The sequence below is a fragment of the Hyaloscypha bicolor genome (genome assembly GCF_002865645.1).
Source record: "Hyaloscypha bicolor E unplaced genomic scaffold K444scaffold_191, whole genome shotgun sequence".
NCBI lineage: Eukaryota > Fungi > Ascomycota > Leotiomycetes > Helotiales > Hyaloscyphaceae > Hyaloscypha > Hyaloscypha bicolor.
In genome coordinates this window covers 1,128,774-1,152,946 of record NW_020194693.1, presented here as the reverse complement: position 1 = coordinate 1,152,946, position 24,173 = coordinate 1,128,774, and the positions used below count along the sequence as shown (strand labels likewise).

The 24,173-nt window shown below is 46.9% G+C and overlaps 9 protein-coding genes across 9 annotated transcripts; 5 read left to right on the top strand and 4 right to left on the bottom strand.

The window, feature by feature from the left end:
• Nucleotides 1-1,009: 1,009 nt before the first annotated feature.
• K444DRAFT_549164 (HET-domain-containing protein) lies at nt 1,010-2,008 on the top strand (the record flags this gene model as incomplete). The annotated part of the gene is made up of 2 exons (XM_024876431.1): nt 1,010-1,496; nt 1,530-2,008. The coding sequence occupies 2 exons, from the start codon at nt 1,010-1,012 to the stop codon at nt 2,006-2,008; spliced, it is 966 nt and encodes a 321-aa protein (XP_024726353.1).
• Nucleotides 2,009-5,684: 3,676 nt separating this feature from the next.
• On the top strand, nt 5,685-7,172 carry K444DRAFT_623007 (uncharacterized protein). Its single transcript, XM_024882213.1, has one exon. The coding sequence runs from the start codon at nt 5,845-5,847 to the stop codon at nt 7,039-7,041; it is 1,197 nt and encodes a 398-aa protein (XP_024726352.1). The 5' UTR covers nt 5,685-5,844; the 3' UTR covers nt 7,042-7,172.
• Nucleotides 7,173-7,457: 285 nt separating this feature from the next.
• K444DRAFT_513941 (uncharacterized protein) lies at nt 7,458-7,637 on the top strand (the record flags this gene model as incomplete). Its single annotated transcript, XM_024873526.1, has 1 exon — nt 7,458-7,637. A coding segment is annotated over one exon (180 nt), but the record flags the coding sequence as incomplete, so codon positions are not given.
• A 1,978-nt stretch (nt 7,638-9,615) lies between these two features.
• Nucleotides 9,616-10,805, bottom strand: K444DRAFT_623006 (uncharacterized protein). Its single transcript, XM_024882212.1, has one exon. It carries the CDS (start codon nt 10,776-10,778, stop codon nt 9,756-9,758), a length of 1,023 nt encoding a protein of 340 aa, XP_024726350.1. The 5' UTR covers nt 10,779-10,805; the 3' UTR covers nt 9,616-9,755.
• A 921-nt stretch (nt 10,806-11,726) lies between these two features.
• Nucleotides 11,727-13,031, bottom strand: K444DRAFT_478065 (acid protease; the record flags this gene model as incomplete). The annotated part of the gene is made up of 2 exons (XM_024872955.1): nt 11,727-12,466; nt 12,524-13,031. Coding segments are annotated over 2 exons (1,248 nt in total), but the record flags the coding sequence as incomplete, so codon positions are not given.
• Nucleotides 13,032-14,211: 1,180 nt separating this feature from the next.
• K444DRAFT_300071 (uncharacterized protein) lies at nt 14,212-15,177 on the top strand. The gene is made up of 4 exons (XM_024871712.1): nt 14,212-14,424; nt 14,481-14,549; nt 14,697-15,057; nt 15,108-15,177. The coding sequence occupies exons 1-3, from the start codon at nt 14,334-14,336 to the stop codon at nt 14,954-14,956; spliced, it is 420 nt and encodes a 139-aa protein (XP_024726348.1). The 5' UTR covers nt 14,212-14,333; the 3' UTR covers nt 14,957-15,057; nt 15,108-15,177.
• On the top strand, nt 14,573-16,937 carry K444DRAFT_300035 (uncharacterized protein). Its single transcript, XM_024871711.1, has 2 exons — nt 14,573-16,745; nt 16,804-16,937. The coding sequence occupies exon 1, from the start codon at nt 15,056-15,058 to the stop codon at nt 16,592-16,594; it is 1,539 nt and encodes a 512-aa protein (XP_024726347.1). The 5' UTR covers nt 14,573-15,055; the 3' UTR covers nt 16,595-16,745; nt 16,804-16,937.
• K444DRAFT_300085 (uncharacterized protein) lies at nt 16,619-22,783 on the bottom strand. The gene is made up of 3 exons (XM_024871713.1): nt 18,774-22,783; nt 17,227-18,725; nt 16,619-17,159 (listed from the first exon to the last, which is right to left on the bottom strand). The coding sequence occupies exons 1-3, from the start codon at nt 22,494-22,496 to the stop codon at nt 17,033-17,035; spliced, it is 5,349 nt and encodes a 1,782-aa protein (XP_024726346.1). The 5' UTR covers nt 22,497-22,783; the 3' UTR covers nt 16,619-17,032.
• Nucleotides 22,784-22,985: 202 nt separating this feature from the next.
• Nucleotides 22,986-24,039, bottom strand: K444DRAFT_623003 (uncharacterized protein). Its single transcript, XM_024882211.1, has one exon. The coding sequence runs from the start codon at nt 23,929-23,931 to the stop codon at nt 23,071-23,073; it is 861 nt and encodes a 286-aa protein (XP_024726345.1). The 5' UTR covers nt 23,932-24,039; the 3' UTR covers nt 22,986-23,070.
• Between the last annotated feature and the right edge of the window lie 134 nt (nt 24,040-24,173).

Here is a 24,173-nt window from a genome sequence, read left to right as displayed (position 1 = left end):
CCTAACTAAACCTAAGCAAGACTACTATACTTTAAGGATTAAAATCTAAAAAGAAATAGTACTTTAGAAGAAGCCGACATTTCGAGCCAGTAGCTTTAAGACAAAGATTAAATATAAAAAGCATACTTTTTTTGGGTGTTTTTAGTAATGGAATCATATATACTATATGAAAAGCTAATTACAATTTTTTTTTAGCAGGGTATATATATACACCGGCAGAAAAAAATACTATGCCCTATTAGTATTTATTTTCGGAATAAATGTAGCTCTGCACGTGAATATAGTTTGCACGTGAATATAGTTTGCACGTGAATATAGCTCTATATATATATACAGTCTGCATATAAATACAGCTTTATATATAAATATAACTTTATATTAAATAATAAGAAATAATTAAAGACTTAAAAAAAAACATATAAAGAGTTTTTTTTTAAGATTTAATAAATATTTCTTTTATAAATTATTTATATAACTTTAATAATTAAGCTATAATATACGTAAAGTAAGCTTTTAGTATTAGTAGAAATAAGCTTTAGAGGTCCTAGTTCAAGCGTAATCTCTTTTTACGTTACAGGAGAATTGGAGTTAATCTGAATTCAATAGGGACTATTTCATTCTTTCGTGAGACTCTGCACAGTATCTGAAAGTTAAATCAAACCCCGTTTCTCCGAGAATTAGTCCCGGATCTGATGTTGTATTAAAGGGTTGAACTATTTGTACACGTGTTATTGAGGACAAAATGACACTCAACCAAGCAAGACTTTCTGGTAAGAAGAAAGATAATGTTTCCCATGATTTGACGGATTGTTGTGCCGGATTGTGAGATCTTGAAGTTCTTCGAGAAGCCCAAGCCATCATGAAGAAGATTCAGTTGGCTGTAGTCTGGTAGGGCAGAGCTGGTTCGCGTGATCGATAAACGTGGCGTAGGACTTTACCCGGAACCTATCAGCATTCATCAACATGACAGGATGAAGCACAACTTAAACATTATTAACGATTCTCAAAAATGTGGCTCTTGAACACAGCAACTCTCGAGCTCAAAGACTTCGTAGGAGCAGGCATTCCACCGTATGCCATCCTCTCACACACATGGGGCGACAACGAAGTTACCTTCCGGGACATCCGCAAAGATCGTAAGGCTGCAAAAGGGAAGGCAGGATACACCAAGGTCCAGAAATGTTGCGAGAAGGCCCTACAGGATGGTCACCGATATGTATGGATTGATACATGCTGTATCGACAGGAAAAGTAGTGCTGAGTTGTCGGAGGCCATTAATTCCATGTACAGGTGGTATGAGGAATCGAAAGTCTGCTATGCTTATCTTGAGGACGTTCCGGGCAAAGGATCATCTGAAACTGTCGAGATTAATGAGGCGCTGTCAAAGAGTCGTTGGTTTACGAGGGGTTGGACTCTACAGGAACTGATTGCACCCTATTATATTGAGTTTCTGGGACGTGATTGGGGAGCCATTGGGCTCAAAACGACAATGGGGAGTTCTTCCCAAGCTGCTCTATAGCTTCCCACAGCCAGAATCAATGCTGCGATCTTTGCAGGGGCACTTACAGAAATCACGGGCATCCCTGCGAAAGTGCTTCGCGGTGAGTTGGATATACAAGTGGTCCCGGCCGCTCAAAAGATGGCATGGGCAGCCAAACGACTCACAACACGAGAAGAAGACCTTGCATACGCACTCATGGGCCTCTTCGGCGTGAGTATGCCCATCTTGTACGGTGAGGGGCTAGAAAGAGCATTCCGGCGACTCCAACTTGAGATCATTCAAACGAATACAGATCAATCCATTTTCGTCTGGCGCTCAAAAAGGTGGACTAGTGGTCTATTGGCAGACTCCCCCAAAGACTTTGCTGAGTCGGGGCTAGACTTTGTATGGAGGACCACGACGCTTCAGCCATACTCGATGACGAATCTGGGATTGGCTTTGAACCTCCCCGTTATTCATAGAAGAGATGGAAACCATCACGTGGCATTCCTGAGGTGCTGTAAGTGAACCCAGGCTTTTATTAATGGCCCTAAAACGCAAACGACGGAGCGCATGCCTTTCCTTTGCTCCCAATGTCAACATTCATTTGCTTAACACGCTAGAACGCCACGTGACTAACTGAAGGTCCTAGGGGTGCAAGATGGCCATAAGTATAGAAGGATTGGGCTATTCTTGGATCGAGTAGAGCGTTCGAAAGCCAGCTTGAAGGGATCTGAAACAGAACTCTACAAGCGTAAACGGTGTGAAACCTTTGAAATGATTAAATGTCCAGATCAGGAGGCGAAATGAAAGCAGATCTATGTTTTGCAAGATAAACAAGCTGACCACATTGACCTGATTAATGGTATTTATTAAGGCCTAAAGGGGCTATGGGAATAATATGGTATATATTAGTGTGTATATTAGTATAATAGTAAGGAATAATAGTGCCCTAAAGGCGGGAAAGAAGCTATATATAAATCTGTATGTAGCCTATATATAGCACGTGATATGCCCTCTCAAAAGGAAGGAAACGTTCCCGTTAAGCCTAGCCCACGCCGTCTAAATAGGCCATTTTCCCCTTAATATAAGCTAGGAAAGAGGAACGAATAGAGCTCGTTATAAGAAGTGAGCTCGTTAGAAGAAGGGAGCTCGTAAAAAGAGCGAGAGTGAGAGGAAGGAAAGAGCTCTTTATAAGAGTAGGAATAAAGGGGCTCGTTATAAGAGCAGGAGTAAAGGGTTATTCTTTATCTACTTCGTCTTTATTAGCGGAGGTAGAGGGGCTCGTTATAAGAGCAGGAGAAGAGGCTTATTCTTCGTTTTTATCTTCTTTATCTTTGTTTTCTTTATCTTTATTTTCGTCTTTTTCGTCTTTATTAGCAGAAGTAAAGGGGGAAGGAGAAGTCGGTATATTTCGTAAGACTATCTAGTAAAGGGCTTGAGTAATTTATTATATTTAAGTATTATTAAAGCTATCAAATTATAAAGGGGTTTTAAATTATGAAATAAGAGTAGCGCAAAGCTTAGAGACAGGAATATATAAGAAAAGATAATATTCCAGGGATATAAGCTCTGTAAAATACTAAAAGAGAGCTATATTATAAAGATAGAGAGGGAAAGCTATATAAATATTATTATACTAAGTCTCTATAAGATATAGGAGTATGTCTATAAATACGTAAATATCTAAAAAAATCACTATCTTTCCCGTTATATCTATACCTTGCGAATTAAAATATCTAATATCCGCTACTTGCAGGCAAGAAGAAAGAGGGCTTATAAAAGTATTTATAAAAGGGTTTATAGAAGGAATAGGGGCTATTCTAAAGAATAGCGTAAATATAAGTTAAGAACTTAATTAAGAGCTCGTAAGGTATTAATATAGAGGTCGAGATCTTATAGGTAGGATATTAATTTAGAAATTAATTATGAATATAAAGTACTAAGATATTAATATAGAGGTCGAAAATCTTAGGGCATTACTACTATATTAAGGCCTAAAGAAGCTATGGGAATAATATAAGTATATATTAGTATAATAGTAAGAAATAATAGTGCCCTAAAGGCAGGGAAGAAGCTATATATAAATCTATATATGGCTTATATATAATACGTAATAGTATTAAAACTAAAGAGTATATAGCTTAATATTAGTACTAGCTAATAATAAGAGAAGCTTTATTAATATAAGTTAAGGAATAAAGAAATACTATAACTTCAATAAATAATTAAGGTTATAAATAAAATTAATATAAAAGGTTATAAGAATAATATATATTAATAAAGATTAATAAATATATAATAAATTAAATTTCTTAGAAGTAATTAAAGCCGAATTATATATAATATTTTAGATAAGAGAATTACTAAATAAGAGGCTTTCAAATTTCTAAGAAAATTAAGGAAAAGAAAATTTATAATTAAAATTTAATATAATTATTATATATAAGATATAAAAGCCTTAATTATATTTAAATAAAAATTATTATACTATAATAATAAAAAAAATAATTAATTATTAATAAATAATATAAATAGTTTATTTTATTTTATTTTATAAGTAATATAATAGAAATATAAGAAATAAAAAAAGAATTCAAAAAACTTAAATTAAATTATATAAGAAAAATTATATTAAATAAATAAAGTAAAGTAAAGTAGTAAGTTCTATTTATACTTTATTTAATACTTATTAAATATATACTAAAATAGTATATTATATATAAGTATATATTTTTATATATGAGTTCCTTAAGCTAGTTTTTAGTTTTAAACTTACTTTAAAAGGCTATATTATATTTAAAAGTAAATAAAAGTTAAGATAAGCCTCATATATTTCTTTTTTCTTTAATTTATTATTTAGAAGTTATATATATTAAGTAGTATATAATTATTATATTAATTATTACTAATATAATAAATATATATTTAAGTAATTTAAATAGTTTAAATATTTCTTTAATATACTAAATTAAATATATAAAAGTAAAATAAATAAAATAAGTACTTAGCTTTTATTATATATAAAAGCTTTTATAAAAGCTATTTTTTTTAAAAGACATATAACTTGCTTAAAAAAAGATTATATATAATAACTTAAAAATTATAAAAGAATAAAAAATATATATATAAGAATTTTATATTTTAGCTTTATAATTTATTATTCTCTAATTTAAAAGCTTTTATATATAAAGAAAGCTAGTTTTATATATAATATAATAGGATTAAAATTTAGAGGTAATAAATTAAAGACCTAAAAATTATATTTTTAAATAGATTTTAAGTAGCTTTGAACTTATATATATATATATAAATACCAAAAACTAAAAAATTCTCGATTTTCTAATAACTTAATACTCACATATATAAGGCTAATAAAACCTATAATATATGTGACGGCTGGTGTTACACGGTTAATACAGACATGGTTTCAAGCTAAGGTTCAAACCAAGCTCGGCGATTTAGTTGTTTTAGTCTTACTTACTTATCCACTACCACACCTCACTTCTCTTCTTCTCTCCTTAGCTTTAGATTCTATAAGACAGGAAAAGAGATCTTTGTGCCATATGTCCATTGCTCTGCTCCGCCGTCACAATATAAAGTAACTAGAGCATGCGCTTTTGCTTTATAAAAATAGATTTATATTTGGAAGCGTAGTTGTTTAGTAAATAATGGAAGTAAGGTGAGTAAAGCATGGGGTGTGAATTTGATGTGAACGGCGCTAAATTAGAGTATTGATGCTGGTTTTTCACTGCACTGTATACCATGTGTCGGACCTCCGACCTGCGCTGGCACATCACACGCTTACGGCCTTCCGTAAATCAAGACTTTGGGGAACAGAAACAGCTGCTCATTTCCTCACGTCGCAGTCAGGCTGGATATTACAAATAAATCCTCTCCAAATATAGAATAACTCATTTAAACTGAGTTATTGCACATCACAAGCTCCTCTCATTGAATATCCCGGAAGCTCAAGTATATTGAAATCTTATCGTAGATGAAGGTCCAGATTTGAGTGGGGCTCGTGAGGATATTGAAATGAGGAGCACTTCTCTGTTCACCGCGAGTCTATTTCCCGACAGGGGGAGCCTCTTAGGAGTGGGTCCAACCACGACTATTGGTCAATTATTGCGAGATCTCGTGACATCTGCGAAGCGACTTGTGTCTGTGGAGAAATGATTCCGACAGAGTTCTGACGGTATAGCCGCAGGCATGCACTAATTTTAAACCCTGACTTCAAGCACAGGTGCTTACGTTAGACAAAGGAGGCAGTGATCCACGTACAAGCCCTCGTAGATATAAATATCTTCCTCTTCGACTTGACAGCACTCATTCAACTGCACTGGACTTGAACCTTGGCAAATATGGCGGAAACACAATTCCCTATACCGACAGACTTCCAAGATCAGGTCCACTTCGTTGAGCCCACCGAAAACCGATCCGACGACGAGATCCTCTCATCCCTCACGAAACATGTCCCTGTAACAAGCGAAAAGAATATCTGGGCATATTGGCACGCAGGTCTGCCAGCAATGCCGCCATGGTGTCAACGAAACATAGTCGGTTGGATGAAGATCAACCCTGGCTGGACAATTCGAGTCCTCGATACCGTTCTGGACTCGCCGAATCACGCGTTGAAGTTCGTTCCTCCCGAAATGCTCCCAGAGACATTTGTCAAGGGCACAATGGACGGTCCTTACAAGGGACCGCACAGCGCAGACTTCCTTCGTGGCGCCTTGCTTTATCTCCATGGCGGAGCCTTCATGGATGTGGGAATTATCCTCTTCCGACCCATGGATCGAATCTGCTGGGCACAACTCGAGGATCCAAAATCCCCGTTCCAAGTCAGCGTTCCAAACATGTACGGAACGGTCATGGCAAACCACTTCGTTGCGAGTCGGAAAGGAGATCCATTCATCAAGCGCTGGCACGACCTTTTCGTCTATCTGTGGAAAGGCCACGCGAATTATTCTGGCATGATTCAAAGCCCCCTCTTGTCGTTTGCCTTGGGTCTAGATTTCTCGGAACCACAGAAACGCGGCTATAACTGGGAATTCATCGTTGAGCCGCTCACGGTCTTCGAATATATTACTCAAGTGACGGCTTTTCTTCGTCTCACCATGCTCGAGGATGCAGGAGACGGCTTCAGCTGCGCAGATTATTCAGTTAACAATATCCTTTGGTTTGACGCCCTGGAGGAAGATTGGGGTGCAGAGACGATAGTTGGTTATCGTGGTGAAGATGCTGCCAATGCGCTGGCAACCAAGCTCGATGCAGACCCGGACTCGGAGGAGTACAAGACGGCGTACAAGTTAGTGTGGAGACTCTTGACGAAGTCGAGCATGCAAAAGATCACCCACGGAAAAAATCTCACGAAGACGCCGGCTTGGGGTCTCATCTGGGACGAGAAGGGAAATGAGAGTAAAGACATCGAGCCTGGGACTTTTGCCGAGCTACTTCGATACGGGGCGGTGCGATTTGAGCAGGCAAGAGAAAGTATCGAGTATGTGCAGGCTGAGAAGCCTGCCCAGACTATGAAGAAGGGAGTTTTTGAGCCCTGAGTTTAATCGAGGTCTAGAATCGTCATTGCATTACCTGGAAGGTGGAACTTTTCGTTCTAGTTTTTAGACTGTTATTTAATTTGTTCGATGTCTGACGGGTCCGTAATGTGAAGGCACAAGAGTCATCCCCCTATCGCCGTACCACGGTTCTCCTGTACACACTTTCGCCCATTGAAAGCCAAAAACCAAGTTAACTGCAATGTAAAACAAAGTTTAAAGTCGGATATTTGAAAAGGTCCCGAGAGTCTCATAACATTCGTGTTTGAAACCCTTCCTGCATCGCCAGAATAATTTCGTCCCAGCACCCCAAAACCACTACGTTTTCCTTACCTTAATCCATAAATCCATATAAAATAATGCGATCTTCGCTCGGGAGTGCTGAGAGTGTGGAGGAGCAGGTTCCTAGCAGCGACAAGGGGAACGGACAGACCGTACAGATTACTGGTCACGGTGAAGGTCGCATCGGATCCGCGCTTGCTTTTCCATTCCACAGGCATGGATGCCGCGTCTTCACGACAGCTCAAAATCTTGAAAAGGCACAACATTTGACGAAAGCTGGGATTGAAGTACTAGAACTGGATATTTGGACGCAGTGAGCTGTAGGAAGGCCGCTGAGTGGGTGAGCAAGGTGATGGGAGGAACGCTGAATGTACTTGTGAACAATTTCGGGGTTTATGAGTTACGCTCTTGGGACAGCGACAGATAGACTAGAGTGAAGAGAAATACTGATTGAGATGGAAAGGATATATAATGCTCCTCCTTGATGCGGATATCGCTGAGGTGAAGAGGGTATATAGACGAACGTCGTCGGCATCATCCTCACGGTTCAACCTTTTGCCCCTTCTTTAATAGCTGCTGCTCCCAAACCTCAAATTGAAGGGGGAGGAATGATCATCAGCCTCAGAAGCATTGCCGAATCTGTCCCGTGCCTTGGGGACCGATCTACAATGCTAGCAAGGCGGCAGTTAACAACCTCACAGATACTCTCCGCATTGAGATGAAGCCGCTGGGGGTTAAGGTTATTCTTGTTTGTGCTTCCCTTACCGCCTCCAAGTCGTATCTCTGATAAGTTCCAGGAAACTACAGCTTTGGTGAAATCTCACTTCCTGCAAAATCTCCACACCACATCCACCTTACCAGAGACTTCCGTCTACAGCCCCGCAAAATCCATCATTGACCCTTGGATGTCGGGAAAAAGAGCAGTTGATGTCGCCTTGAATGTTGAGGTCTATGCTGAAACTTTTGTGGAAAATGTGTTAAGCAAGAGGCTGAAGGCGAGGTATTGGAGTGCAGTTAATAGTGCTGCGGTTTGGGCCGTGGAGAGGGCTTTAGGAGGCGGGGTTGTATGGGTGAGTTCAAGGTTTAAGTGGAGGTTGGGGCTTGGGGCGGTCGAGAAGATGCTAACGAGCCTCCCGACAGTAGTCTGTACGCTCAGGGCATTTTACTAATAAATAAAATTTTCAACTGATCAAATCTTTAAAAATTAATTAACCAAATTATGCTTTAGTTACTTTACTTCTCTAATGCTAAATATGAAGTCGTGACTATTTTTTGTTATCTTATAACTTTTAAGTGTTTAAGGAGACTTTAGTTTTCCAAGGCCTATAAGCGAATTTGTGAAGCCTGAAAATGCCTGAAAACAGGCCTGAACGCACAGACTACTGCCCACCGGCTCGTAAATGCCTCTTCAAGTAGGAAGAAAACTTAGGTCACCAAAGAAGCAGGGTTTCATCTCAATAACGACTTAATTCTATCTTGATTATCTTCTTAAAGCTTAGAGATTTCTCAAGTGAAAGATCAGGCACGCTAGTATACAAGCAGGCTTTCAGGGGGGCTTCGCTAAATTTTACTGGTCTCGCCGCCCCCTCTCGCTAATATTCCAGAGCTTTGTCACACAGTTTCAGGGGTTCTCAAACGTGACATGTTCTTTTATTTGAGGAGTGAGGATCGTTCTCCATCAGATATCTACTTCAAACCAATTTCACTTAGAATCTACTCTCTACTTTGCACTCGTGATCGCTGAGATGCTCTCCACCTTTGACGTCAGCTATTGTATCGTGACTTCGCCCACCGAAATGGTGTTAATGTGTCCGGTAACAAGTGGCTCGCATTGCATTTCAATGCTTAAATACCAGCCATACCCATATCAACCAGATCATCAGTTGTAAGAGTCTGGTTAGGCGATTGGAAGGCTCCCGGCTGAAGCGCTATGACCTCTAAACAAAGACAAAACCCTATGTCCATCCTGTAATAGCAGACGGAAAGGTAACATTTTCTACCCGCAGCTCCCATAGCACCATAGACTGTTATTGTATATGTTGCTGAAACGCAGACTGATATCGCTTTACACGCTTTTTTCACATGGGTTTTGCGAAACTAGGGGGCAAATCTCGGTCCTAGGAGCTGTCTCAAACATCTTGGAACTGCATTTCGCCTTCTTTCGATATCAGTTGAACGAGTTGGAGCTCTTATATTCATGTATTTAGCACATCAATCGTTTGCATCGATTCACCCTATTCTGTTTCAAGAGTAATGGGTTTGGTGCGACTTCATCACTCATCCGCCACGGAACAGGCTCTCCTTTCATGCCAGCAAAACGAAGATATACTCGTGAGGGGCATTTTGATTGAATTCTAAGATAAAAGATGCACTTCACAGAGGAGAGCTGTATACCATGATCCATCTATCAAGGGGAATCGCCCTGTTCCCAACACTCACCTTTTGTATCTCTTCCCATCATCGTCTTCATTCTTTCTCACTCGATCCCGATCTTCAAGACCCTTCCACTCCCTTCTAGTCTGCCACATTGCACTAGCAACCGGGCCCAAACAAGATCCAAACATCACACTCGTAACCCCCAACCCGGTAGGATGAATCCACCCAACATTCCCCTCCCACGAACTGGCACTAAAGCACACAAAGTCAAACGCACCGTGATACAACGCCGCAGGCCCAACCACCTCCCACCAACTCAGCCGATCCCCGAAATAATCCCTCCGAGTAGCTCTCAACGCCGTCAGCACACTCATCGTAATATGGCCAGTCCCAGCAATGATAACGCGCTCAAAAACCGAGAGTGCCAACCCCGACCAGCTCCCTCCTTTCTCTACAGCCGCATACAAGAACCCGATATTCTCAATCAGACTAAAGGACAGCGCACCAGCAAGCGCATAGTCCAGATACGCTCTCTTCCTCCCCTTCCTCTCCTCCGCCGTACTACGACGACGAGCATAAGCAATCGGCACGTACTTCAAAACCTCTTCACCCAGCCCAGCAGCCAGGAAGGTAAGTGCCGCATTAACCACGCAATTCTTCCAGCCCCAGGCGATCTCCGCCCGCTTCAGTACCTCCCCGGCCGTCAACCCCTCAACACCGCTGCGTGCGAACTCGACCCAGAAATCTTTCAAACCGGCGGGATCGTGGAAGAAGAGGAGGGATGAGACGGCTTTGCAGATCCCGAGTTGGATGAGGCTGACGCTGACGCTGAGGAGGCCACATGTTCCGGCGAGCGCGTAGGTCCAGAGGAGGGGCTCGAGGGGAGCGCGCGGGGAGGGGTTGAGGGTGTTGGAGGACGACCATGCGCGGTAGGCGGAGACTGTGGGCAGGAAGGCGAGGGGCGAGAGGAGGCCGGTTTTTGGGGAGGCGAGGGAGGTGAGGAGGATTACAGAGGGGGGGCCGAGGTAGAGTGCTAGCCGGGCGGAGAGAGAGAGGCTTGTATTTGGTGGTGGTTGAGACATGGCTTTTTAGGCGGGGTTGGAGGGCTTGAGATGTGAGGTTGAGATTGGCGGGGTATGTGAATTGTTTTATGGGGGATTAGGGTGTCAGAGGCTGTGTGCCCATGCCTGTAAGCATTAGCCACAGTGGTGCAGATACGCGGATAGGGCTTCGGGTTACACCGAATGAGACCTCGTGAATGATTTCCCCAAGTAACTTGAAAAGGTACTGGGGGGTGACTTTCGTTCGTAGGTGGCTTTATTTTAGTACACCAAAGCTCACTAACTTCCACGAGCTCATCCACATCTAGTATAAGCTTCTCCCTTCCCATAACCGGATGTTACTTCAATCTCATTCGCTCACTTGTACGATATTCTGAAAGATTCAACGGTGAAGGCCACGCATGTATCCCGCAAATCATACCCCAAAGCTTTTAATGCACGAAGTCTTTCAGAAAATATGAACTTATGTTCGAATTCAATTACTAATATCCGAGCTATTATCTATCTGTTGCTCGGTTCCCCCAAGCTCTGAAATGGGCTCTCTGGACTCACAACCTGCGGACTCACAATATGATCCACAAGAGTGCCATACCCCGAACTCAGACTCGACATCGTATCCTCCCCGGGCTCACGCGTACTTCCCGGGCTCCCCGGGCTCCTCGTCCCCCCACTGCTACTCCCAAACCGGAACCTGCTCGCTCTACTATCCCCTCTCACCCAGCTCCATCTCTGCTCCCTCCCACCAATTTCGCTTGGGCTCGTTGTCCCTGTCATCTCAGCAGCAACCTCCTCTCGGGCTGGAAGCTCATGTATCTCATTATGCGTTCCAATTTCCACCATTTGATCGATTTTCCTTTCATCATGGGCTTCAAATACTGCAGTAGTAGCTGGACTGCTCTCCAATTCCGGTTTGTAGTATTCTTGAGTTTCTCGGCGAGTGGAAGAGCCAGCTGCAAGCCCGGCTGCTTTCCGCTTTCTCTGTCGTGGCTTCCACCACACGAACCATAGGAGGACGGCTGCCAGAGCTATGAGAGCAACCCCTACTGCAATCCCTGCGATGCCTCCCTTGGAAAGTGATTTATGCTGTGAAGTGGGCCCTAATACGCTATCCGCAGGTGGGAGGATAGCCACGATGTTCTGGGGCGCTTGAACCCATTTGCATTGCGAGACAGAGAAGTTTTTTCGCTCAAAATCGGCGATCACGTATGCTTCTTGGAAGAAGGTTCGTCCCAGGGTATATTGCGTACTATCATTAGCCCGACGGAGAGGAAAGTACCGCGATGTATCGTTGACGAGAGGATATGAAGCAGTGAGATCGAAGGCTGCGTACGGGAGGGTGATGTTGACTTTGGAAGAAGTGTAGTTGTTGCCAATTGTGAAGGTTACGTTGGGGTTTTGGGCCTGGAGGAGTGAGTGTTGAGTTGCATTTACAAGATAGAGTTGGGCAGTGTCATTCCAGACGAGGCCGAATGCATTTTCAAAGAGTGTGCAAGCGGAGGTGGGGAGGTAGATATACGGGACTGTTGAGTCGAGGAACGTCATGATAGGAGATGACAATAGAGACACTTCTTTATCGGTGCTAATACTGTCGATTTGAACGGTCAAGTCTTTGTCGGCATCTGGTGCGAAGGGAACCGAAAAGTCGTTTTGGATGAATCTTGAAGCGTCATAGCCCCCAAGAGTCAAGCTTCCTAGGACTTGGTTCAAACCTGCAGTTGAAAGGTCAGTGGTAAGCAACATTCAAATAACTCCTCCAAATAACTCACGATATTGGTTCCCTGCAGTATAGCCCCAGCTTACACTAGGAATCTCCCCTTGACTTCTCAAATTTTCCATGAAGCTCGGAATAGCAGCACCGTCACTAGAGAAATTCGTCGGTCTGGGAGCCAATCCAAACAGACCCATGTAATACTGCTTCGTCGCAATGCCAGCGACAGTCTGATTTTTCAAGCTCGCCCCCCCTTCTCCCTGAAAGCCGAGGGTGATATCATCAAAGCCGTATCTCCCTTTTCCATCATAACCCAGGTTCGACTCCAGCGTGAGGAAGTATATTTGATTTGAGGCGGAGGCGAGATTCGGGACCCAGCTTGAGGAGGCATTGTAGTCGTACCTCCCACCGCGTGATTGTACACAGTTTGTGGGATCACCGGACCCGCATCCTTCTGCTGCCACCGCCCAAGTTTGCGCAGATGCGGTTGAGATCAAGAGCCTGACGCTCTGAGGAGGCGTTCCGATTTGGACGGTGAAGGTTGACCATGGGCCGTCGTTTCCGTCCCTGTCCCAGTCAGTTTTCGAAGAGGATTTCCAAAGGGGTGCAATTGTACCAGTCTTGCGATGGAGTGACCGAGATCGCTGCTGGCGATGTGCCTCTGGCCTCCACCCGTCCCACCGCTGCGATTGCGACCGCCGCCACTTTTCGGCCCCCAAGGGCCAGAATAGAGAGCAAAGTGCCCCAACATTGGTGGGTGTTAGCCCCACGCATGATCTACAACATATCGAGAAAGGTCCTCCTGGAGTTCCAACATCGGGGTTCCTCTGACAGACAGACAGTAATGATTGATCGAGGCTGAATGGGAGCATGGCGGGACGACACGAGATATTTTCTCCAGCAAGGACGTCGATCCCACTTTGAGCTATGAGACCCAGTTGGGGGCCAAGCCAGGCTGCTCGGATGGCTTGCCAAGCCGTGAATGCCGTGGATGCAGGAGGCACGAATCATGATGGCGAAGATAATCTCACTGGCATCAGGCCGTCAGGGACAGGGTCAAGGAACGGCCGCACGCCCTCCATAGGCTTGGTCGTTCACCAGTGTTGCACTCATGGCGTCCTCAAGTAACACAACTCCGATGGCTTGCAGGGAGTAATAACGTGTCCCCGCCTTTCCGCAAGCATCCATCAGCCTTAGGCTCATTTGATTCATTTGATCTGGTTGATCCAGTTGATCTAGTTGATCCACTCGACAGGTTGTGGTAACGATCGCGCTCTTGGCATCTGTCTGATCTCGCAGCAGCCTGCTCATTGGGGCGGGGGCAGCTCCAGAAGATGAATCCCCGAAACAGACCTCGCCGCTGATTCGCGGAGGCGCAGAGATGCATCGGTGTGAGGGTGTTTTGGTCCCCGAGGTCGAGTGCTTGCAGTATTAGAGTTTCGTTTGAGGCGGTGCATGCGGTCCCGAGGCGTAGTTTGTGGCATTTAAGCTTGTTTGTTGGTCGAGTCGTCGTCAGCCCCCCCTGAACCACCGCATTTGGGGTGGTGCAAAGCGTGCCAGGACCTCGTAAATACACACCTGGCGACAGGGTTCCAACTTCCAAGGCCGTCTGGACTCCGTGCATTGCCTTGTGAAATCACTGCCAGCTTTCTCCAGCCGATTGGGCAAGTTTCCCGGAGGATCGCTGTCGTGCACGTGTAAGGCAGTCCTGGGGTGACGCCTGAACTTCGGACCCTGGTGGACTGACCGTTTGAGATGCTCTAATCTCTACTTCTGCCCCCAAATGTTAAGAGATCATTTCCTTCGTGCTTGAATACTTCAAGCAATCCTGTCGTTATGTTGTACTGCTTTCATGATTTCATGACTCCATGATGCTTCCACGAAAGCTTCTCGTTCTTTGGCTGGGCGTTGTTCCCGTCGTCCGGGCTCAACTGGAGCAGCCTCCCCTCAGAGCCAGAGGTAGGCGCACTCGACGTTTCGGGACGAGCCTCAATCCAGAAAGCTGACACCAATAGCGTCTCTCTCCTTCTCTAATAGGACAGCCTCGGGCACACTTCCCTCGACGCAAACCCCAGTTACACTCTCTTCAATCCCAAGCTCAACATCATCATCATCAGACCCGATAAAGCTTTCTAAAGACCCAGGCGGAAGTGCGGTATGTTGCTTCGTCGTCCAAGATACAATCAGCGAAGAGTGGTGGGAAATATACAGCACAAGCTCAACATACGGCCTGGTAAACGTGACGGCCGTCACCACCTATGTCACAAAAGGGCCCGATGGCTTGGGAACAATAATCGGGAGTAATTCCTCTGTGACCGTGACAAACACCTCGTTCATGTTTAGCTACAATGTGGGCGTGAACCCTCTCGCCACATTGTCCAACCCAGCACCTGGTCCCTCTGAGACCGACAATCCGTTGACTGGAACCGCTACCATGACCGGCGGCGAGCTCGTGTATGTAGACTCCGAGTCGAAAGTCTTTGACCACTGACTGAACCTTCCAACTAGGAAATCGCCAGCTGCATTTTACGTCTACAACTCTGTCAAAATCATTACTGCTGAAGCCGTCTATGACGAGGGCGGGAACATAATGTGCGCCACAACCTCCAAAGGGTTTCTCAACATAAATTCGAACGCTGAAGCATACTTCGGCGGACCAAGTATCGCGGGCCAAGTCGTTTCCGAGTCAGAGTACGAAGGAGTGGTTTCGACGACCCTCACGTTCTTTGAGCCCACATCATTTACCACGACCCCAATAAGGACCGCAACACTAGTGAGTCAAACGACGTACTATACTAACTCGGACGACGAGCTCGTGACACCTCCTCCTCGCCAACCAGGCGTCGTCATCTCCCTGACAGCGCCTTTCATCTACCAACCTCCATGGGGCGAGACCGGTGCTCTCGAACCGACCAGCGAATGCGTGCAAGGAAGCGGCCTGGAGCAATACGGATACATTCCGCAAACCTTGCTGGACTTCCTCATCCAGGAGCCAGCATACAGCGCACAATACCCAGGTCTGAAAGGCTGCGTGCCAGGCGGCCCGTCCATAATCTTCCAGCGGTGCTTTCTCGCACCTCACACAACACCCCCACCACCACTACCGTCAACGGTAGCGATACCAGCCGGTGGAGGCCTCACCTCCTCATCCACGGTCTATATGCCGAGCGTCATGGCAACGCCCGCGCCGTCAGATACACAGCTTGGAGACACGGTGCCAACGAGCGCTGCTCCAGCCCCAAAGCAGACTCCGCCTTCCAATCCAGACCCATCACCCAACTCAATCGGCGCCATCATAAACTCCATTCTCGGCAATTCGCCTCCACTGCCTCCAGGCCAATCAGCCGGATTCTCAACACAAGTCATAGGCGGAACTTCCGTCCTCGTAATCCCCGGCCCGACAACGATCCCCCTATCCCTCGCTCCGCCGGGGCTGCAAGGGAGCACAACCGTGATATCCGACACGACCTTCCTCTCCGTCCCCTCGTCCACCACGCTCCCCAACCCCGCTTCAAACCCTCTCCCAAATCCAGGCGGGATCTTCTCCTCTTCGATCGTGGGAGGGAGTACCGTGTTGGTGGTGCCTCAGACGACGATTCCGCTTGCGCAGGCGCCGCCGGGCTTGCAAGGGAGTACGGTGGTGCAGGACGGGACGACGATGCTTGTCGTGCCTGGTCCTACCACGGTTGCGTTACCGGCGGACTCCAACGGTGCAATGGGCCCGGTGGGAACAACCATAATAAACGGGATTGCGTACCTGCTCATCCCTTCGCCTACAGCACAACAGCTTCCGGGTGTGGGGGTACTGACGACGATCGATGGGCAGCAGGAGTGGATTCTTGGACCGACGACCGTTCCGGTTAGTGCGCTGGGTGGGCTGGATGTCAGTGGACGGACGACAGTTATTGGGGGTATCACGGAGGTTGTGATTAGTGGGAGCACGACTGTCGGGTTGAAGACGGGGAGTAGTGCTGCGGCAAGTGTTAGTGTGAGCGTGAGTGTATTGACGACGACTGTTGTTGTGACGAGTTCGACGCCAACGACGAAGAAGAATGCGGGGGGAACGGTGGATGTTGGATGGGAGGGAGTGGTTGCTCTTCTCGGCGTAATGATGTTGATACTGAGATGATGTGAGAGAGAACAAGTTGAGCATGAACGGTTGCCACTTGGCCTATGACGGCGTTGAGGGAATGGGAATATAGACAAGCATGAAAGGAGTTCGTTGCTCTTGGCGCCGTGGTTGGATTTTGATACCCTGCGATGGACCGACCTACTTGGGCATGTCACAATAAATTTAATCAGCATCTGTTTAGTCTTCTGCAGAAGAAATGGACTCACGAATTTAACGATTTGATATCCGCCCCGGAACCCGAGAATAAGTCAATATACTATAAAGGGATGCAACAAGAGAGGGAAAGAAACCCGGTAAATATACTAGTCTTTGCCCACCATTCTGTCTGTCTCTCTATCTTATCTCTAAGACGCCATGCCATGCCATGTCACAATACAATGCCGGATACACAAACAAAAGCCAACCCATCTATACATCTCATCTCTCCAAGCGCCTCTAATCCAACAGACTCTGTTCCCGTCCCGATCCCAACAGGGCTCTGCGACTCGGGTTCGGGACGTGCGATGCGTACGCCGCAGCCTTAGCCATCATCTTGGGGAAGTAGTTCGCGATCAAGTTCTCCCTGTTTCTTGTCAGCTTCCGCTCCCCAAAAAAGTTCTGATAAGAGGGAGGAGAGGATGAGAACTTACGTGTAAAAGCTGTGCTCCGAATTATGCGGCATCACCAGATTGTGCGCCAGCTCATGCGCAACGACAACCCACCAATAGCTCGCCGCCTCCTTCCTCCCCTCAGGATCCCCACTCTCCATCTTCTTCTGATGCAATTGCGTGAAGAAGCGGAAGTTGCAGAATATGCTGCCGTTTTGGTTGAACGCGATAGTGGCGCCTGATTCGTCGTAGAAGATGTGCATTGCCTTCCGAGATAGGGAGTAGATGTCACATACGTCGTCGAGGAGAACGGCGAAGGAGTTCAGGGCTGAGACGTTCTGCGCGAGGAATGCGGTAGGTGAGGCGATGGTCTTGTCGACGAAGATCCTGGTGCCGTTCGACGCATCGGCGAGGAAGGTGATGTTTTGCGAGGGAGTCGCGTCACAATATGTTGCCTGTTCTTTGATTGCTTTTGTGTTGGGTGGAGAGAATAAATCAGAGGAATCGTGTGCTCGAGAAGACTGGATCGCGTTCAGGAGATTCTGCTGGACAGCATGTGGTGATGAGACTTGCTCGGTTCCTTTTCCAGGGTTCGAGACTGTGCCTTTGCTGGCCTCGTCGTACGTTGGCGGATTGTCAGGCTGGTGATCATGAGGCGGCTTGGGTCCATCCAGGAAGTTTTGCAATTGGTCTTGCACCTCATCGCTGCTGCTGTTGATGCCCAATCGCTCCTTCAGACCAGAGAATATGCCCTTTGACCTATGTCTCGGCGGTGACTTTGCACGTGGCGTAGGTGAATTCTCCGGAGAATCGCTACCAAAAGCTCCAGGCATGGGTTTATCAGAAGATTTGCTTCGCTCGCTCGCAGCTGCGGCAGACACAAGTTGATTTTGTTGTCTCCACAACTCTTCCTGTTCCTTGATCTGTTGCTGTTCCGCCTCGAGCTGCTTTCTGCGTTCCTCTTCTGCAATCCTCTGCTCCGCCGCCTTTGCCCGCAGAATTCGTTCAACGTTATATCCTCGAGCCCGAAGCTGGTACAAGTTCAGATTCAGGAACTGCTCAAACGTGAGATAGGCACTCTGGTTTGGCCGGTCGAGGAGTATCTTGCACAACGCCAGGCTGATCTGATATGTATCGAGACTGCCAGCTGTAATGAACAGCGTATACCCATTGTGTCGATCATTCGTGTATGCGGCAGATCTTTTCTCTGTGTGTGACAAGTTGTGTCCGCGAAGGGACCGACGAAGGGATATCGAACTGACTGTCTGAACTGTCAGGTTCTTCTCCAACCAACGACTGTCATGTTTGATGTTGTCGCGACTGTACTCGTGTAAGAAGAGCTTCGACCGCTCGAGGACGTGGCTGCGGAGTTTCACGGCCGAAGATTGTTTCTCGGCTGGCTGTCCGAGTCGTAGATCCTCCTGGACTAAACTTCCAAGTGTCTGGGCGCCGAGTGCAAGATAGAATGTCTCTAATTTGTCCTCTTCCGGAGCACATATAAGGGAACTTTTGAATAGCCGATACCCATTGTAATCATCGTTCTGCAGTACGTCAGTATCGACACAGAAACTATCTCAGAAAGGACTTACCACGACGATCTGTCCCGGCAGGGCAAGCTGCCATTGCTTGATAGGAGCATCTTCGATATCCTCTGGATCCGAATCATACTCAGTATCGGCAGATTGAAGACCACTCAATCTCCGACCCTTCACGTTCTCCTTGTTTCCGGGGATCTCTACTGACCCTAGAAGAAATTGGGACTGTCTCATCTGTTTGAATAGTACCTTGTCCTTCTTCAGCATTGAGAGGTCATCAGCCAATGTTCTGAGCAAATTCAAGTATTTCTCGGGGCTCTGCATGATTCCAAGCAATCGCGCTGGCTCCTTGCACGCCAAAGCAGCAAGCTCAAGCTTCGTCGGCTCATTCTTCGAACCGCACTTTAGCAAGAAAGCATTGGCTTCATTGCCAAAATCCACAAAGTCGAATATGTCGGCATAGTTTGAAGAGCTGCCTAAATAGCATTGACGTGGGGTGAGATGTCTCAGGTCTTTATGATCTCCAGCTTTCTCGTTGATGTAGCCATTTGAGGTCTGATTCTTGGCCAATACAGGCACGATGCGTGCATCGGCAATCTTCGCCACAGCGTTCAGCCCAAGCTCACCAAGTCTGCTTGCAAAGTATCCGAATAGAGTGATAGCCTCGCGCCTGCTCTGGGGCGGCTTAGCCACGAGTCTGTTCACGCATTCAGTCATGGGAGGATCCATCGCTACGCCGAACTTGTTCGCATGGTTGTGAAGTTCTCTCCTTAAGATACTAAACCCAAGCACGGCACATTCGTGGTTCGTAAAACACTCAGCCGGGCTGACCAGGCGTTTGTCATCCCCCTGCAAAGGTAGAAATGACTTTGTCGAGGATCCTACTTCAAAAGCAGCATAGCCATTAATATGGTGGTTTGAAATGAAGTAGATCATGGACTTTTCCCTCGAGGACGCATCTTCTGATGCCATCATATCGATGAGTTCGGGGACAGATGGGAACGCTCTGATGCCAAGAAGTGTCAAAAATCGACCCTCCAAGCTCCCTGGTCTGTAGCTTCCAGATGGGCCAGGCCACTGCAGTATTGGCAGTCCAAGATTTCTCAGTGCATCTTTTGGTTCAAATATCTCGGAGACTCTGTACAACCTGGCGCTCCCCTGAGTTGCCTCCATGCCTTTCGGACCTGCTTCTGCAGGGCAAATTGGGGTAGCCTTTAATCTCTTCAGATCTTCCGGTGGAATGTCATCTCGGACTGATGCCAGATACTTGATCAATTCCATGTGGCGACTGTTCGTAGGCTTTTCACCTTGCTTCGCGTCTGCAGTGGGCGAAAGAAGACGGCTGAAAATAGTTTCGAGATCTACTGTCTTTCGGACACCAATAGCAGCGAGGAACTTCTCCTTTACTCCAGGACATGATGTGACCGTGGGAAGGTCATCGAAAAGCTTGACACTTGCAAAGAAAGCTTCTCCTGGCTTCTTCATGCTGCACTTTGTCGGCACAACAGCGATAGGCTGGAGGAGGGAAACGACTGTTGCCTTCGAGCTCTGGCTAAGGCCATCCCAGGATCTTGACAATATCAGAAGTACTTGGGCAGCAAAGAGGACTGATCTGAGACTCTGAAGCTCAGGCCGATTGGCATTGGTCTCAATCAAAAATCGTAGCCAGGGAACAACTTCGAGAGGTTCCCAGCCAAGGGCTTGCAGTTCATTAATCGACGATGCTCGAGTGAACAGAAAAGGGATAGTCGTGGGCGGAATCGGGACCTCTGCCGGAATCTTGCCAACATTGAGGTAATTCTTGATACTACCCAGTGTGATGATATCACCAGAACCTTCAACCTCACCAGTCATCGCAACGGCGACATCCATAAGTGAGTTGATCGTCGGGCCATCGATATCCCCAGTGATGGCTTTGCGACCAGCCCAGCCAATAAATTGAATAAGCTGGTCTCTCGTCAAGGCCTTAGCTTCCAGTTCTTGCTTGACGTCGCCAATGGTGATTTCTGTGATAAGCCCAAACTCCCTCAGCTTGCTCACAAACCCGCTGTCAACCAAAGCCTCAGGAACTACAGGAATGCCTTCCACGAAACCACTCAAGTCTTCCGTAGCCAATCGGACTTTTGTCGTCGGTAAAACGCCTCGGGTGCTATAGATTTCGATGGACGGTTTCTTGTAGGCTGTCCAAAATGCCTCCTCGATAATCTGCGAAACCTGGGAACTGGGAGTCGACTCCCCGAAGGTAAAGGTCTTCAAGTTGTGCAACGCTTCAGGTATGAACTGAGCGATTTCGTCCTTGGTGACCTTGGTTCCATGACCATTCTGGTCTGTCGCGCGCTTAATCTTGGTGGAAAGATCAACCATCTCGTTCGCAAATGCCAATCTAGCCATGATACCAGAAACTCGGAGCATCTCAAAGTTCCAAGTTCTAACCCATCTGGCATTCAGATCTATCGATTCTCGCTCGACAGTTGGAATGACTGAAGGCGCGGAGAGATGCATCCCAGCCCCAGTGGTTTGATGGGTAGGGAAGCCGATGAAAACTCGCCCACCAGGCTTCTTGCCTGGAAGAACGGAGGCAAATATGTCAATCCCTTTCGCTACTGGATTTTCCTTTGCCGAAGCTGCAATCTCATCATATGATGCGGTCAAAATCGCAAGCTTCGTAGTCTTGGGTGGTGGCTTCTTGGTAGCACGCTCAAGCTCTGCTGCGAATTGGGCAGCAATATGGGTTTTGACAACGGCAGTAGTGACCCGCAAGAACACGTTTGCAGTCGTCGTTCCAGTGAGATTTTCAAGAACGATATCTTGAAGAACCTTCTCGTCTCTCATTGCCTTCGTCTTCAGCTGAGCATGACTTGTGCTTGCTGTTAACCGCGAGAAGAAAGATCGTAACGAAGGCACATCAGCAGAGCTGGTGCCATAGGCGTTGTCATAGCTGCCTGGTTTGGGTGTTGCCGGAATTGAGGGCTTCCAACCTACAACATTCATGAATGTTGCGTCCATTTGGACACTTTCTCGTTCCATGCTGCTCACTTTCATCAATCCTTCCTTCGTCTTCGTCTCAACATCCCTGGCTATAGGAACCTCTATGCTGGGAGCAGCCTTCTTTTTCAAGGACAATATTTGCCAGTCGTCCACCCACAGCTCAATATTCTGCAAAGCAACGAACGTCAAACTGGTTGCCAAGAATTGGCAAATGGATAATAGATTCGGCATAGGTGTCGTAGTATTTCGATAGTCGAGGACGAAGCTGGTATTCGGGTTCCCTTCAGCCGCAGGCAGCTGTAGTCTTCTGGTAAACAACGAGTTGCCTTTCCAGTAGAATGCCATAGCTTCATTTCCAGAACTGACGAAGGGTTCCTCACAATCTGCAAACACGCTGTAGAATCCCACACCAAAAGCACCAATCTTCGTCTCGTCAGGGTTACCCTCAGCTATTCTCTTCAGCCTCGACCAGTCGTTGACCCCAAACGGTAATCCATCGTTCGTGACCAGCAGTCGCCGTAATGTATGGTGCAACAGCACATGTTTCAGGACTTCAGCACTGTTGGTTGTGTTCGAAATAGGGACCTGGGCCGAGGGTAGAGTCTCGAACTTGATCACAACTGTCGAGGCTTGAGCATCTGCCGCGTTTTGTAGTAATTCCCGCAGCGTGGTCCATTCACCACTGTATCTCGCAAGGACTTTGTCTATCAGGGCTCGAGTATTGACCGTGACAGCTTCTTCGTCGTCGCCGTCCTTCAGAGCCGCAGCTCTGAGCTTTGTGAAGTCCATGATTATTTGTGGCGACACAGTCCCTGAATAAGCTCCGTCCTGATTCCCAACCGCACTTCTCGCGTATACGGAATGGTGCTATCGCATTTGAGATAGATTTAGGGAGTCGGTAGGGAGTTTGTTCCTTGTTGTCTATTTCGAGGGTGTTGATGAGAAAGGTGATCTTTTGCGGGAAGGCTGAGGAAGGCTGTGGAGTGGACACGGCTTATTTCGGGGGCGAAAAAGAGAGACGAGTCTCGAATCTCTTGGAAATAACGGTTGCAGGTACGCTTCCGAGCCTGCAGAAGAAGAAAAATAGTAGGGAAATAATTGGAAGGACGGAGGCAGCAACGGGGCCGCGTCGATGTAGCTTGTCGGAGGTAGCTGAGTTGACTAGGACTTAGGCATCGTCATGGCAGGCGAGTGACGACGAAACGAACAGCGTGCCATCAGGGTCCCAAATCTCGAGGGGTCACTCAAAAAATTATTTATATTCATAGATTTGAAAAGGCAGAGAATGATCACGACATCAATTTATTTTCGTAGGTTACACTCCCAGAACGCCATCGCTAAGTCCCAATTCTGTGGACGAAAATCATCGACGTCTTTCTGGATCCCTGTCTCTTCTCCCTCGTTCCCGTGAATCAGGAGATCGACTTCTTCGAGGTCTATCAGCATATTCCCCACGTATTCCACGGTCTACACCACGATCTATTCTCCCTCTCTGCCTGTCCGGGCTTCTGCTTCGATATCTCCGCTCTCTTCTTTCGCCATTGCGGCTTCTGGGCCTCCTTTCCTTGTGGTCCTCGTGTCTACGTCGATGCCTATGTCTGTCGCCACTTCTTGATCTGTGCCTACGCCTCTCTCCACTTCTGGATCGATCTCGATATCGTCTATGTCTCCTTTCCCGACTTCGACTTCTGGTTCTGTCCTCACCCTTCTTCTCGTCCCTGTCTCGGCCGTTTCTAGCCAGCCCACCTCTCTCAGGCTCCTTAATATCTTCCAGGCTGTCACCCGCCGCAACTTTGCCAACAAAATCCCCAAAGCCTTTCCCTTTCCCGATATCCTCGACATCATCACCCTCGCCTACCCCTGCCTCCTTCACGACTCTGTTTACCTCCCCAACGGTAATCGCATTGCTCCCGCTCACGTTCCTGTCCGGAACCGGTAATCCCAGTGCTCTAGCAAGGGCGTCTTCGTCTGCCTCCTTGATTCTCCGTTTCTCCTCCTTCATCTCCCGGACTTTCTTTTGCTCAGCCGTCTCCCCATCCTTGAGGTCTTTGTCATCTGCTTTCGCGTACCAGCTGAGGTCCTTGCCTTTCTGCCATCGTCCAACAGGTGCCATGAGAGAGTGGCCAAGGTAATTCTCGCGATGCTGGGAAGTCTGGACGTCATCCCAAGAGAAATTCACGCCGCCACGTGAGCCTTCTTTGCGGATTGAGGAGAGGAGATCCATTGTCGGTGTAAGGAGAAGAGTGGTCGATAGAGCAGTTAGATCATGAAGCAGAATGTGACGCCAGACCGTGTCGTTGTGCAGTCGTTGCAGTTGTTCCCGACATTCGTGCTTAGGTAGATTTTCAAAGTGAGGGGCTGGAGTGGTGGAGCAGGGGCTATTCAGTGAGCCACTAGCGGCCTGGAGCGTCCGCTCTTAGCGCACTCTCAGTGAACCTTAATTCCGCATCTGAGCCTCGCCCTCGT